This window comes from Meles meles, chromosome 4, assembly GCF_922984935.1.
Source record: "Meles meles chromosome 4, mMelMel3.1 paternal haplotype, whole genome shotgun sequence".
NCBI lineage: Eukaryota > Metazoa > Chordata > Mammalia > Carnivora > Mustelidae > Meles > Meles meles.
Genome location: NC_060069.1, coordinates 164,733,744 through 164,745,789, shown reverse-complemented (window position 1 = coordinate 164,745,789; position 12,046 = coordinate 164,733,744). Strand labels below are relative to the sequence as shown.

At 57.9% G+C, this 12,046-nt stretch overlaps 1 protein-coding gene across 2 annotated transcripts in view; it reads right to left on the bottom strand.

The window, feature by feature from the left end:
• Window positions 1–3,772: 3,772 nt before the first annotated feature.
• The window catches only part of PRMT2 (protein arginine methyltransferase 2), a 28,954-nt gene continuing 20,680 nt past the window's right edge, over window positions 3,773–12,046 (bottom strand). For both annotated transcript variants that reach the window (XM_046002086.1, XM_046002087.1), the window contains exons 7-11: window positions 9,983–10,158; window positions 7,582–7,711; window positions 6,610–6,746; window positions 4,959–5,130; window positions 3,773–4,333 (exon numbers count right to left, since the gene is read on the bottom strand). In XM_046002086.1, the coding sequence (XP_045858042.1) occupies window positions 4,301–4,333; window positions 4,959–5,130; window positions 6,610–6,746; window positions 7,582–7,711; window positions 9,983–10,158 (648 nt within the window). In that variant the 3' untranslated portion in view covers window positions 3,773–4,300. The remainder of the gene's footprint in view (window positions 4,334–4,958; window positions 5,131–6,609; window positions 6,747–7,581; window positions 7,712–9,982; window positions 10,159–12,046) is intronic.

Here is a 12,046-nt window from a genome sequence, read left to right as displayed (position 1 = left end):
CCATGTTGCCATGGCCAGCTCTCCCGTAAACCAGCAGAAGAGAGAGCTGCGCCCCTCCCTGGTGCCTTCCCCGTCCCCAAGTTCCTCCCCAAGCCTGGTGCTCCTCGCTGTCCACAGAGACTCACCTCCCATGCCCAGAGGCAGTGGCCCCTTGGGGTTTCACAGACCCCGGCATGGCCCACACCTCCTGCACATCCTCACGGGGCTGGAGCCTCAGCCTCCCCCCCCGGGAGACTGGCACACTCTGCAGACGTGTTCTGGCCAAACCTACAAAGTGACCTCCTCTGAGCGTGTCCCATTTCCCAGGCACAGCCTGTGTCCCCTGTGGGTGGCCCATCCCCACTGGGTGTCCTGAGGTCCCCAGCCATCCCGGCTGCACGTCTGCTGCAGGTTTGCTCGGCTTCCTCGGCACGTGACCACGGAGACCAGGACAACACACAGCTCAGCAACCCCAGACACCTCCTCTGAGCCGGCCCATGCGGCATCTGAGGACAGTTCTGTCCTGCTGGCTCCAGGCTGCCTCCCCGTCCTCCCGTCCTCCAGGCGGGGAGCTCATTGGCACCGTCTGCTGGGCATCTCCCAGGTGCTGAAAACAAGCAGGGGCTCTGTGTCCCTCATGCTCAACACGGCTGTGGACAAGAAAGCGCCCCAGAGCCCAGGACTGGGCACAGATAGGACAGCTTGAGACGGAAGCACGGGCACCCAGAAGCACCAAAACAAGAAGACTGTGAGTCCTGTGAGGCAGGGAAAGGGTCTGCTGGCAAACGTGGACAGAGAAGAGAGAAAACAGGGCAAAGCACAGAAAGCAAAAACCCCAGATGCACTAAGACCGAGGAACACCGCCCTCCCACAGACTCAAGAAGCTCGCGAACTCCGCGCTGCTTAAGAAGAACACAGAGAGACCATACGACCGCTGAAGACCAAAGCCGCAGAGCAAAGGCTGGAAGTCGGGAGAACGTGGGACGGCGCGGCCCCGCCGGCCGGGAAGCATCCGGCACCAGGCCCGCCTCGCCCACCCCTGCTGGGGCGTCTGACCACGGAGGGCTCAGATCCGGAAGAGCCGGTGGACTTTGCTTGCTGGGCTTCAAGTTCTCTTCTGGAGCGGCGTCTGCGGGGCGCGGGGCCCGTCAGCGGGGGGAGGCTCGCCGCAGGACGGGAATTCCGCCCCGGGATCTCGAGTAGATTTGAAGTAGGTACCGGAGGAGTCAGGACTTCGGGGCTGCTGGGATGGAATGAATGTATTTCGCATTCAAGAAGGACACGAATTTTGGGCAAGGAGGCAGGATGCTGTGGTCTGAATTGTGTCCTCCACATTCCGGAGGTTGAGGCCTTCTGCTCCAGGCGCTCTGAAGACGATCATAGACTCGGGGCTTGTAAGGGAGGCTCATGTCTCAGTCCGGAGCCCGGGAGGCCAACGTCCAGGTGCCAGCACATGCACTGTTTGGTGACAGCCTGCTTCCTGCTTCCCACATGGCCTTCTCGCCGCGTGCTCACGTGCAGGAAGGGACAAAGGAGCTTTCTGGGCTCTCTTCCATGAGGGCACTCATCCCAGGCGTGACCTAATCCCTTCCCAGAGACCTCCACCTCCTTACACCATCACCGTGGGTGGATCAGGTTTCAACATATGAATTTTGGAGGGACACTGACATTCGGTGCACAGCCAAGCCCTGACGCCCCGCGTGACGGTAGACGAGGGCTTCACAGAAGCAGTGAGGTTAAATGAGGTTGCTGCGGCGCAGTCCTCTTTCAGGCAGATGTGTCCTTCCAGAAAGGGACACCAAAGAGCCCGTGCTCCATCCCTGTCGTGGGAGGACACATGAGGAAGGCGGCCATCTGGAACCAAACTGTCCAGCCCTCCCAGCCTCCAGAGCTCAGCCACTGCTCCGGACCCCGCCGACGGTACTTGGTTACGGCCGCCCGAGCAGACTCAGAGACTCTAAGTCCTGCTGACAGGACGAGCAGACAAAAGTATGAGTCAAGAGCCAACTGTGTGAACAAGATATCTGACAGACTTGATCTCAAGGATGAGTCGTGAGCTCTGCGTCCGGCCGGAGACACACACAAGTACTCGTGAACACAGCGGACACAGGCGAGTCGACCGGTTCCAAGAGAGCAAAATCACCCTGGCCGTTCTCAGACCGCAGTGACATTCAGCGAGAGCCTCGTAAGAAAAAATAACCAGAAACTGCCATCTTTCGAAAGCCCATGGTACAACAGAGGAAGAAGTCAGAATGGGCAACGGGGAGAGGACTGAAAACACATCAAGGTACGTAGTGCAACTCAAGCAGTTCTGGAGGACAATCGGGTGTTGGCGCATCAGGAGAGGAAACAAGGTGGAAATCCACGACCGAAGCACCCGCCTCCTGGGGGACGTTCCCCTCAACCCCTCTCTCACGCCGATGGCAGGGACCGAGGCCGGGTGGAGGCTGATCTACGCCCCAAGGATAAAACCATACGTGCATACAAGAGACGACAGAACATCCCACAGGAAGAGGAAAAGATTCCGTAAAACAGGACACAGCAACTATTACCCACAAAGGAAAACAATGTCAAACTGCACAAAATAAAACTTACGAACTTCTGTTTATCAAAATACTTGAAAGAGAGGAAGGGACACGCCAGAGCCGATGTTCACAGAACCAGCCTGTGAAGGACTCCTCGCTGGAGGCTCTCAAGAGCCCTGCAAACTGGTGAGAAGCAGACAACCGCCCACGACCATCTGGCGCCAGGACGGGCAAGGGGCGAACCGCAGACGACAGTGGGGCTGAGGGTGCGCGGTGCTGGGCTCTCTCGGCCGTTAGAAGGGACGTCGTAAGCGCGACGGGGCCGCCCCTCACGAAGCTGAACTCCGAGCACACACATGCATGCATACTGCCATCGTGGCAGCCAGACACGGGGCAGTACGGCTCCCACAGGGGAGGAAGACGCGAGCTGTGGCACACCGGCCGGCGGGATACGACGCGACCTGCGGGCAGGTGTCCTACGTGTACCGAGAGCTGAAGGAGGCAGACACGAAGGACACTGGGCCTGCCCGGCTGTCACACCGTCCCGCCACGACCGGGCAGCTGAACAGCAGCGGCTTCTTTCTCACGGTCTGCAGGCTGGGCGCCCAGTGTCAAGACTCCGGTGCATCTGGTGTCTGGAGAGACCATCTCCTGGTTTCCAGATGGCCACCCTCTGCTGGGTCCTCCCGTGGGGGCAGGCGCAGGACACCGTCTGGACTCCCTTTTCCAAAGGCACGAGCCCCCTCACAGGGGGCTCCCCTTCACAGCCGAACCACCTCCCCAAAGCCCCGCCTTCTCATAGCGTCGTCTTGGGAGGTCGCTTTGGACCTAGGAGCTTTGGGAGGACACAAACCATCCATAGAGAACAAATGACTCCACTCCACAATGTTCAAAACCAGGCAAAAGCGATCTGTGGTGTCAGAAGTTAGGCATCACCTACCCTTGGGCGGTACCGAGGGGCAGGGGCACTTGGGGGCTCCCGGCAGGCTGAAGTGTCTCACTTGACACTTGACACCCTCAAGCGTCTCAGCCTGAGCACTTGGTACACGGACGTCCGCTCTGAAATTCTGCCCATCTACAGGCTCATGACTCACACAGTTTGGGCTGTGTGTCTTGTATTTCAATAAAAAGTTAACTAAAAATGCAAACAATACAAAAAACCATAGACCTGTCCCTCCAGGCACAGAAGTTTCTATCAGAGGAGAAAGGTTCCGAAGCAACGCACGCAGCGTGACCCTAGGCTTGTGAACGGAGCGTGCGCACAGCAATGGGTCACACGCCGACATCATTTATTTAAAAATATTTACTGGGCATGTGCGATGTGCCGACACAGAACTGATGCGGAAGACATCTCCACGACTGTGCTACCCATGCAGAGTCCCGTCACATGCACGGCCAGCTCTGGGGCCCGCACGGCCGGGGACAGCCCCACGTCCCACATGGTGAGGGGAGGGGGCTAGGGCAGCAAGGACACCACGACACAGGATGCGTGAACAGTCACTTTCACAGGACGACAAGGGTGATGCGTGTGTGTCCTACGAGTTTAGAACTAGACCTAGCTAGGGACACTGTGCCACCAACTCGCCCACAAGCCAGCCCTGTGGACGCCACGGGTGGACACCTGCAGACACAGCCTACTTCTAGAGGACGGACACGGGCAGTGACGGTGGCGAGGGACTTCCGGCCGAGCCCGGCGCGGTCAGCACATGACTCTGGCGACGGGACCAAGCCCGCGGAGGCGGGTGCTGTCGCCCAGCAGGCAGCGAGGACGGGGGCTCCCCACAGAGCGTCCGCTGTCATCTCCAGATGGGGAAGACCTTTGCTCCGCCCTGGCAGAGACAACGAAAGCAGTCACTGCAGGATGACTGACGTGCAGCGTTCCCTGAGAATAACGGAACGTCGTCCAAAAGAACGACATTTAAGTGCAGAATTTTTCTAAAGACACATTAAAACTTTTAACACGAAATTCGCACAAAGTATAAAAGAGGTATGAAAACAGACAGACAAACCGTCTGATTTTCTCTTCTGCTCTAGCTAACCCGTGAGTGTCCCCGGCTCAGCAGCCTCTGTGGGACACCAAGCCCCAGGCCCCAGCTGGCCACAGCCTCTCGGTGGGCAGAACGGCTCTGCCGTGGCCAGAAGATGACCCACGCCGCACCCCTACGCCACATGCCACCGCCCGCGTCCACCCCCGGCCTCCCCGGCTCTGCACTGGGGCCTCGAGGCCACGGGAAGGCTGGACCTTGGCCGGGCGGGGCTCTGCTGTCAGACTCACCCTCTTGCCCTGTTTCCTGTTCTGCACCTAACAGCATCCTCTTCCCATCAGGAGGATCAGAAAAATCATGCAGGGACAAGGCCGTGTCTCGGCTGGTCAAGGGCTGGCCCCCGTGATCCCCCCAGACCGTCTCCCAGGACCAGCGCCCCCGCCCCTGACTTCACAGCCGAGTATCTCACTTTCTGTGACGTGGGGTCTTGCGTGGAAGTGACAGACCAGCTCAGCGCCACGGACATGTGCCTCCTCCACACCGGGTTCCTCTGCAGCACAACCGAGCCCGTGACCACGTCCCCCGGGACGACGGAGACAGGCTCGTCCATCATGAAGAGCACCTGCTTCCAGTGGGTGGTTCTGCAAGGCACGGGGCAGGGGTCACCGCGCTGGGGCCGGACCCTCCAGGCCTCCCCACGGGACAGACGCACCCCAGCCCGACAACCCGGACGGCCTCTGTGGGGGCAGGGACTGAGTTACGACCCGGGGCGGCAGCTCCTGGACGTGGCACAGATTCCGGGCGGGGGAGGGCAAGTGGCTCTGGTGGCTCAGAGCACACACGGCTGGGCCCAGGCCCCTCGCTCCTTGCCACAGCCCCACATCTCCCCAAAGTCCCCCGCTCGGTGTCTGAGCTGCCAGTCCTGGAGTCCCAGTTTCTGCTGCCCAACAAGTCGTCACTCCCGTGCAAGCACGGTGGAAGGTGAGCGGGACAGCCGTGACATCGGGGAGACACAGTCACACTCCCGAGCTCCTTAGGTCTTACCGGCTCTGGCAGCTTGGCACAAACACCCGCGGCCGCCTCTGCCCCACCCCTGGCATGCGGCCCACGGTCCCGCTCACCAGCCCGCCCTCCCTCCTGCCTCAACCACTGGGGGGGGGGGGTCTCTCTCCGCCTTCACAGAGCGCTCGTCCCATGTCTGCGCCCCGCCTGTGTGTGGACGCGCTGGGGGAGACCACCTGGGCAGACAACCGTCCCCTGGGTGTCTGCCATGTTCCCACCCTCACCTGGTGACACCCCGTGTCTGTGCTTGTGGGACCCGGAAGGAGCTAGCCAGAGCCCCAGCTCCGCCTCCTCCAGGACACTCAGGGCGCACAGCACCTCACCTCTGCCCCCACTTTCCAGAAGGGCATCTGGGGTCCTTCTGGGCCCATTGCGATAGCCGGCATGTAAACGGCTGTTGCCGCAACCCTCCCTGGTCCAGACCAGTTACTGAACAGGACAACCGAGGCCCCAGAGGGAGGCGGCATCCCCACGGGGTCGCTGTCGGCCACTGAGGCAGACATCAGCTTCCCAGTGTGTGGAGCAAGTGAGCAGCATCACAATGTCACTGCGTGGAAAATCTGTCTCCAGGGGCGCCTGGGGGGCTCAGGCCGTGGAGCCTCTGCCTTCGGCTCAGGTCGTGATCCCACGGTCCTGGGATCGAGTCCCACATCGGGCTCCCTGGCTCAGCAGGGAGCCTGCTTCCTCCCTCCGGCTGCCGCTCCCCCTGCTTGTGCTTTCTCTGACAAGTAAATAAATAAAATCTTTTTCTAAGAAATTTGTCTCAAGAAGCACTGACCTTCCCCCAGAAAGTCGGAGTGGAAAGCCCCTAGACCTCTATGAGACCATGGGACGCTAAAGCAGCTTCCAGGGCCAAGACCAAGTCTGCTCCTCCTAGTCACGCAGGGGTCGGAGGGCAGCCCAGGGGAGCCCAGTGCGGGGTGGGTGGGGCGCGGCCCGGACTTGCCCACCCAGGGCCCACACACCCCGCTCCGCAGCCCAGCGGAGGGAAGGCAGGCCAACCGCGTCAGCTCCTCCCGGGGCTGCTGGCGGGGCCCCCGCGGGAGGCGCGCACTCACGGGTGGAAGGGGCCTGTGCTCAACACCAGCTGGGGCTCGTCCTCCTCCAGGCTCTGGAAGCGCACGCTGAACCAGGCCGTGAACCCGTGCAGCGCGCCGGCTTTCCTGATCTCGAAGTGCAGCTCGCCTCTCATGGTCTGTTCGAGCGGGCGGTGAGAAGGGGACACGGTTTCCGTAAGCACAGGACCAGGCTACAGGGGTCCCCCCGAGCAAGAACTAGCAACTGTCCTCCCCCCCGGGCCCGCCTCACAGATCCCACTGCCCTGCATGGCCCTCAGAACCGTCTCGTTCAGCAATGACCAATGGGACTTGCTGGTTTAGCTGAACACCTCAAACACCACGTAAAATTTCCTCCTCCTGAAACTACTAAAACTGGCATCATAAATCCAAATGCTGCAGATAACGAGAAAGGTTCCAAGCAACTTGGGCATCATCCGCCCAGACGTGAGTGGAACAGAATTTCCTCTCAGTTCTTCACACAAATGAAGTTCCAGGCCGGGTCTCTACTCTGCAGAGTCGAGAGTTCAGTCTCCACATCGTTCCGCCTGTCGGAACCCCGCAGGGCCTGCCTGGGACCCCCACACTCACTCGCTCCTGCACCTCCCCGCACACCTTAAAACGAGGTCCCGCAGCCACACGCGCCGTCGTGGCAACAGGGGGAAGTAAAAGGAAGAATTCAGAATTCTGTCATCAACGGTAGTGAAAACAATTTTAATTCAGTCCTTGAAGAACCTGGATATGATGTATTAGAGTCCAAAGATGCTGAAAATATTAAACATAAATCTGAAAAGAATGGATGATGTTGAAGAAGCCAGCGGTAAAGAAAGTAACTTAAAAATATAAAATACAAAATCAAAGCAGAAGAAAGGAAAGACTCCGGGAAATCAGAGCAAGGTTCATGATATTCGCAGAGAAGTCTCCGTGCGCGCGCGCTGCTGACAACATGAAAGGGAAGCGCGCGTCTCGTCTCACCTCTAGGTCGGCGATCTGCACGGTCCTCATGTCCAGCTGTAATATAGTGCACGGCTCCGAGAGGCAGTCTTCTGGTTTCAAAATGTGGTTATACTTGGGCTTCGAAAAAAACTCCTTAATTGCTAAAGATCTAGGGGAAAAGTCAAAGGCATTGCTCAGAGGTGGGGCCGACTTCTCGGGCTCTGACACAGCACTCACTTCTTCTCTCCAGCATTCGCCGGAATTCCAAGCCGCGGCCTGACGAGACTCGCAGAGCGAGCGCCTCCCACCCCCACCCTCCTCGCAGGGCCTGAGCTCCTGGAAACGAACCGTTCCCACGCAGGCAGTGCCCGGACCATCCCACCGCCCTCCTCCTGACACGCGGACAGATCGCCTGCCCCAACCTCATCGCGCGGACACGTCATCTCACAGCGCAAGGGCGAGTACAGGACAGTTAGATAGTCACAGTAAATAGGACGCTCCTGTTCTAAGTGACTATGACCTGAATCAGCCTCTCAGGAGGGGTCCCCGCACACAGGGGCTGAGCCCCGCACCGTCCTCTCCTGTCACTGAACCTAACCGCACTGCTGGGCGTGGTGCTTGCCCAGTCACCACGCACCACAGGAAATGGTTCAAAAATTAAGCAGAGCACTAACTTCTAAAATAACAATTAAAAGTCAACATTTTAAAGATGTCACGATATGGCCATGTTTTTAAAAACATTTTTCTGATAAAAATAATTACACACATATAAGGAACTGGGAAAATACGAAAAGTCCAAAGAAAAAACTGGAGTCTCCCATGCCCTTGCCTCGCACTCTGCTACAGCCATTTTCTCCCTGGAGCTCTATTTCTGTTTTTAGGCAAGTAGAAGCCATTCTGCGTATGTGGTCTGTGTCCTCCCGGTGTCACCATCTCTTAATCCATCGGATGGGGATACAGCCATCCAGCCACGCTCTACAGAACCGTCTGTTGCCCGTGTTGTGTGTTCGGGAGCACGCCGTAGCCCCGGGACCGACGGGGACAGGGAAGCACCCACAGCTCTGGGCACACGGGCTCGTATCTCACCTGCAGCTCAGACAGCACCAACTGCCGCTTTAACGTGATCTCTGTCGAGCCGGTTGGCAAAAATGGCATTTATTAGCATTTCAATCACTTTCAAATATTTATTGGTGACTTTATTTAGTTTTTGTGACTTGCTTATTCCTGTGACTGGGCTATAATTTCACTGGACACTCAGCTTTTCCTAACTGACTCTAGGGTCTGCCTGCGGGCACCTCCCTCCCAGCCGCGCTGCCTTGTAAACTGTGTTCAGCTGCCGACACGCAGAGGCCGCCGGTTTGTACAGACTGAAGTCCAGCAGCGCTCTTTCTGTTCACTTTCTTTCCATCGAAAACGGCACGCGGCCCCCACCGATCCTGAGAGCTGATGCAGATGTTTTAACACAAAACTCTTAAATCCATGTGAAACTCAATTCCAGCGCACAGAATGAGAGAAGAGAAGGAGTTTCAAAGGGCTCATCTGTGGCCAGAACACTCTGCGCCTGTCCCCCTCACGCCCCACGTCTCCCACACACACTGCGCGGGCCCGTCCTGTGCCGCTGCTGTCCCTTCCCGTCTCCGGACCACTCTGCCTTCATCGCTGGGCCCCCAGCTTAGACCTCACACCTGGCCCTAGAAGAACGATGGGATGGCTCTGCCGGGACCTCTCCTCCCCATCCTCTTTGGGGTTCGGGTTAAGAGTGCAGCGACCCAACACGTTAACCGGGGAAGGCTTCTTCCCGTGGCATTATCATCTCTTTTTCTGAGTTGTTTAATACAGGCCAAAAGGGCCCAGAGCCCCCTTCTCCTGCACCCAGCAGACGTCCATGCTCACCAGGCCCTCGCGGCATACGTGAGGCATCCCGCAGTACTGAGCAGTGGGACCCCCTGCTTCCCAGGGCTGACGCTGGCACCCCCAGACAACCATGGCACACTGGCTTCTGTCCCCATCTTCTTACGAGCAGCAGCAGTGAGAACACGAAGGCCTCACCAGCCGGTCATTTTAGATGACAACGAGTTCAGCGGTACCAGCGCGTCCGTGTCCACAAGGAGAGCGAGCACTCGGGGGGTTGCTTCCTCTGCGAACTGCCAGGGATGACTTCACAAATAACCTTTTCTGACCCTTTCAAACTGAACAGCTCTTCGTAGGAACACATATTTGTGTGTTAACAGACCACGTACCGACGACCGTGACCACATTTTCCCACTACATTCGAGCCTTGCCAACTCCCGTCACCTCTGCTACGCGTAAAGGCTCGAGGGTCGGCCCGCCAAGTTCCCAGGCCTGGCGGGAACCGCCGTCAGCGCCGCGGCAGGCTCCGCACTCAGGGCCTCCGCAGGCCCCGCCGCAGAACACGCGGCACGCGCGCCGCCGCACTCACTTGAGGGCACTGAGGTTGAACTCGTAGGCGTTGTCCCAGAAGAGCACCTTGCTGCGGTAGTCGCGGTCGGCGCTGCAGGGCACCAGGTGCAGCGCGGCCGTGGTCGGCCAGATGACCCCGCCCTCCTTCAGCCACGCGTCCCGGGCGTACAGGATCGACTCGATCATGAACTCAAACTGCACAGGAGGGAGACACAAAGGGGACACGGCGGCGGAGGCCGCGTCTGTGACCGATCGTCGGGGGGGCCGACCTGTACCCACACCAGCGGTGGCGCTGACCCTTACCGCGGCCTTGGCCAGAGTCCCGCCAGCTCCCGTGAGACAGTCTACAGCCAGGCGGCCGACGGTCAGGAGACAGCTTCACCCTCCCGGTCCCCCGCTGCCCCACGGCTGGTCCCCGTTTCTAACCGCCCCAAAGGGCGGAGGAGTTTTCACTGTCAGACTGTGGTGTTCTCAGAATTTTCACAATCCTGTAAGTTCACTGAAATCACCTCCTAAAAACACGAAACGTTAAAAGCAGGCGCGCCACGGAGGCTCACATGGTACTTCAGTCGTAAGAGCAGCCTAACAGCCCCGACACCCTCAGCGCTCCCGGACAGGCGGCGCGCGAGGCCTGAGACAGGGAGCCTGGCTGTCGGCAGCCGCAAGAAACCAGCCTTTGCGTCAGAACCAGGGAGTGTGAAGAGCGTGCGGGGAGCGTGCGGGAGTGCGTGGGCAATGTGCCAGGAGTATGCTGGCAGCGTGCGAGTACGTACTTTTGAGACTGGCTTCTTCCCCTCATAATAACAACTTTTTCCTACACTAATAGATTCTGTCCTGTGCTTTCCATCCTGTTCTGTGTCTCTCCTTGTTACAGTACCACGTGGATTCCGTTACCCTGACTGATGCCACCCAGCTCTCTGGGTCTGTCCCTGGCACCCGAGGACCAGCCGCTCACCCTCGATCGCCCAGCAGCAGCCCTGGTGCAGACGGACCCCAGATGCTCATCTAGTCACCTGCTGGCGGACACCTGGGTTGTTTCCAGGTTTTCGGCAATCTTAACTGGAGCCGTGTAAGCACGTACAGGTTTCTGTGTGGGCACAGCCGGCATTTCCGGGTCAGTACCCAGAACTGGAATCACCGGGTCACACAGCAAGCGGCCCCAGAGCGGCCGCGTCAGTGCTGGGAGCCTCGGCGGTCCACAGCACTCGGAACCGCAAAAACCGCAGCCATCCGGGCAGGCGTGTGGTGGCGCCGCGTATGGCGGCAGGTGGTGTCCCCGGACAACTGCTGTGCCTCCTGCTTTTCACGCGCTCCCTTCTCAGCGGTGTACTCTGGCAAACTGTCTGTTCACGTCGTTTGCACATTTTTCACTTAGGTTGTTTACTTTCTTCCAGCTGAATTTTGAGAGTCGTTTGTACATCAGGACACACATTAAATATGTGATTTGCAAATACTTTCTCCTACTCTTACCATGTTTTTCATTTTCTTTTACAGAGCAGACGTGGTTAATTTTGGTGAGGTCTGGCACATGCACGTTTCCTTTAACGGATCACACTTAAGAATCAACCAAAAACTCTTTGCCCAACCCATGACAATTTTCTCCCAAGACTTCTTTTTAAAGTTTTATAGTTTTACAGTCGATGCTATTCAATCTAGAATCAATTTTGAATTTTTTTGGAAGAACGTATGAGGCTTAAAAATGAAGTTCTTTTTCCCTTTTCTTTTCTTTTTCACACGTGGATGGCCAACTAGCCGTGCCAGTATCTTCCAATGAAAAGACTATCTTTTCTCCAATAAACTGATCTCGCTCCCCGGTTAAAAGACCAGTTAACCATGTTTTAGGGATCAGAGTCTCTACTTTAGCCATCAGCTCATGCGGCCGCCCTGTCACCAATACCGCACCGTCTTTACCACACAGCTTTGCGCTAAGTTTTAAAGTCAGGCACGTAATTCTTCAAATTTTATTCTTCTTTTAAAAATTGTATCCGCTGGGGCATCTGGGGGGCTCAGTGGGTTGAGCCTCTGCCTTTGGCTCAGGTCATGATCTCAGGGTCCTGGCATCGAGTCCCGCATCGGGCTCTCT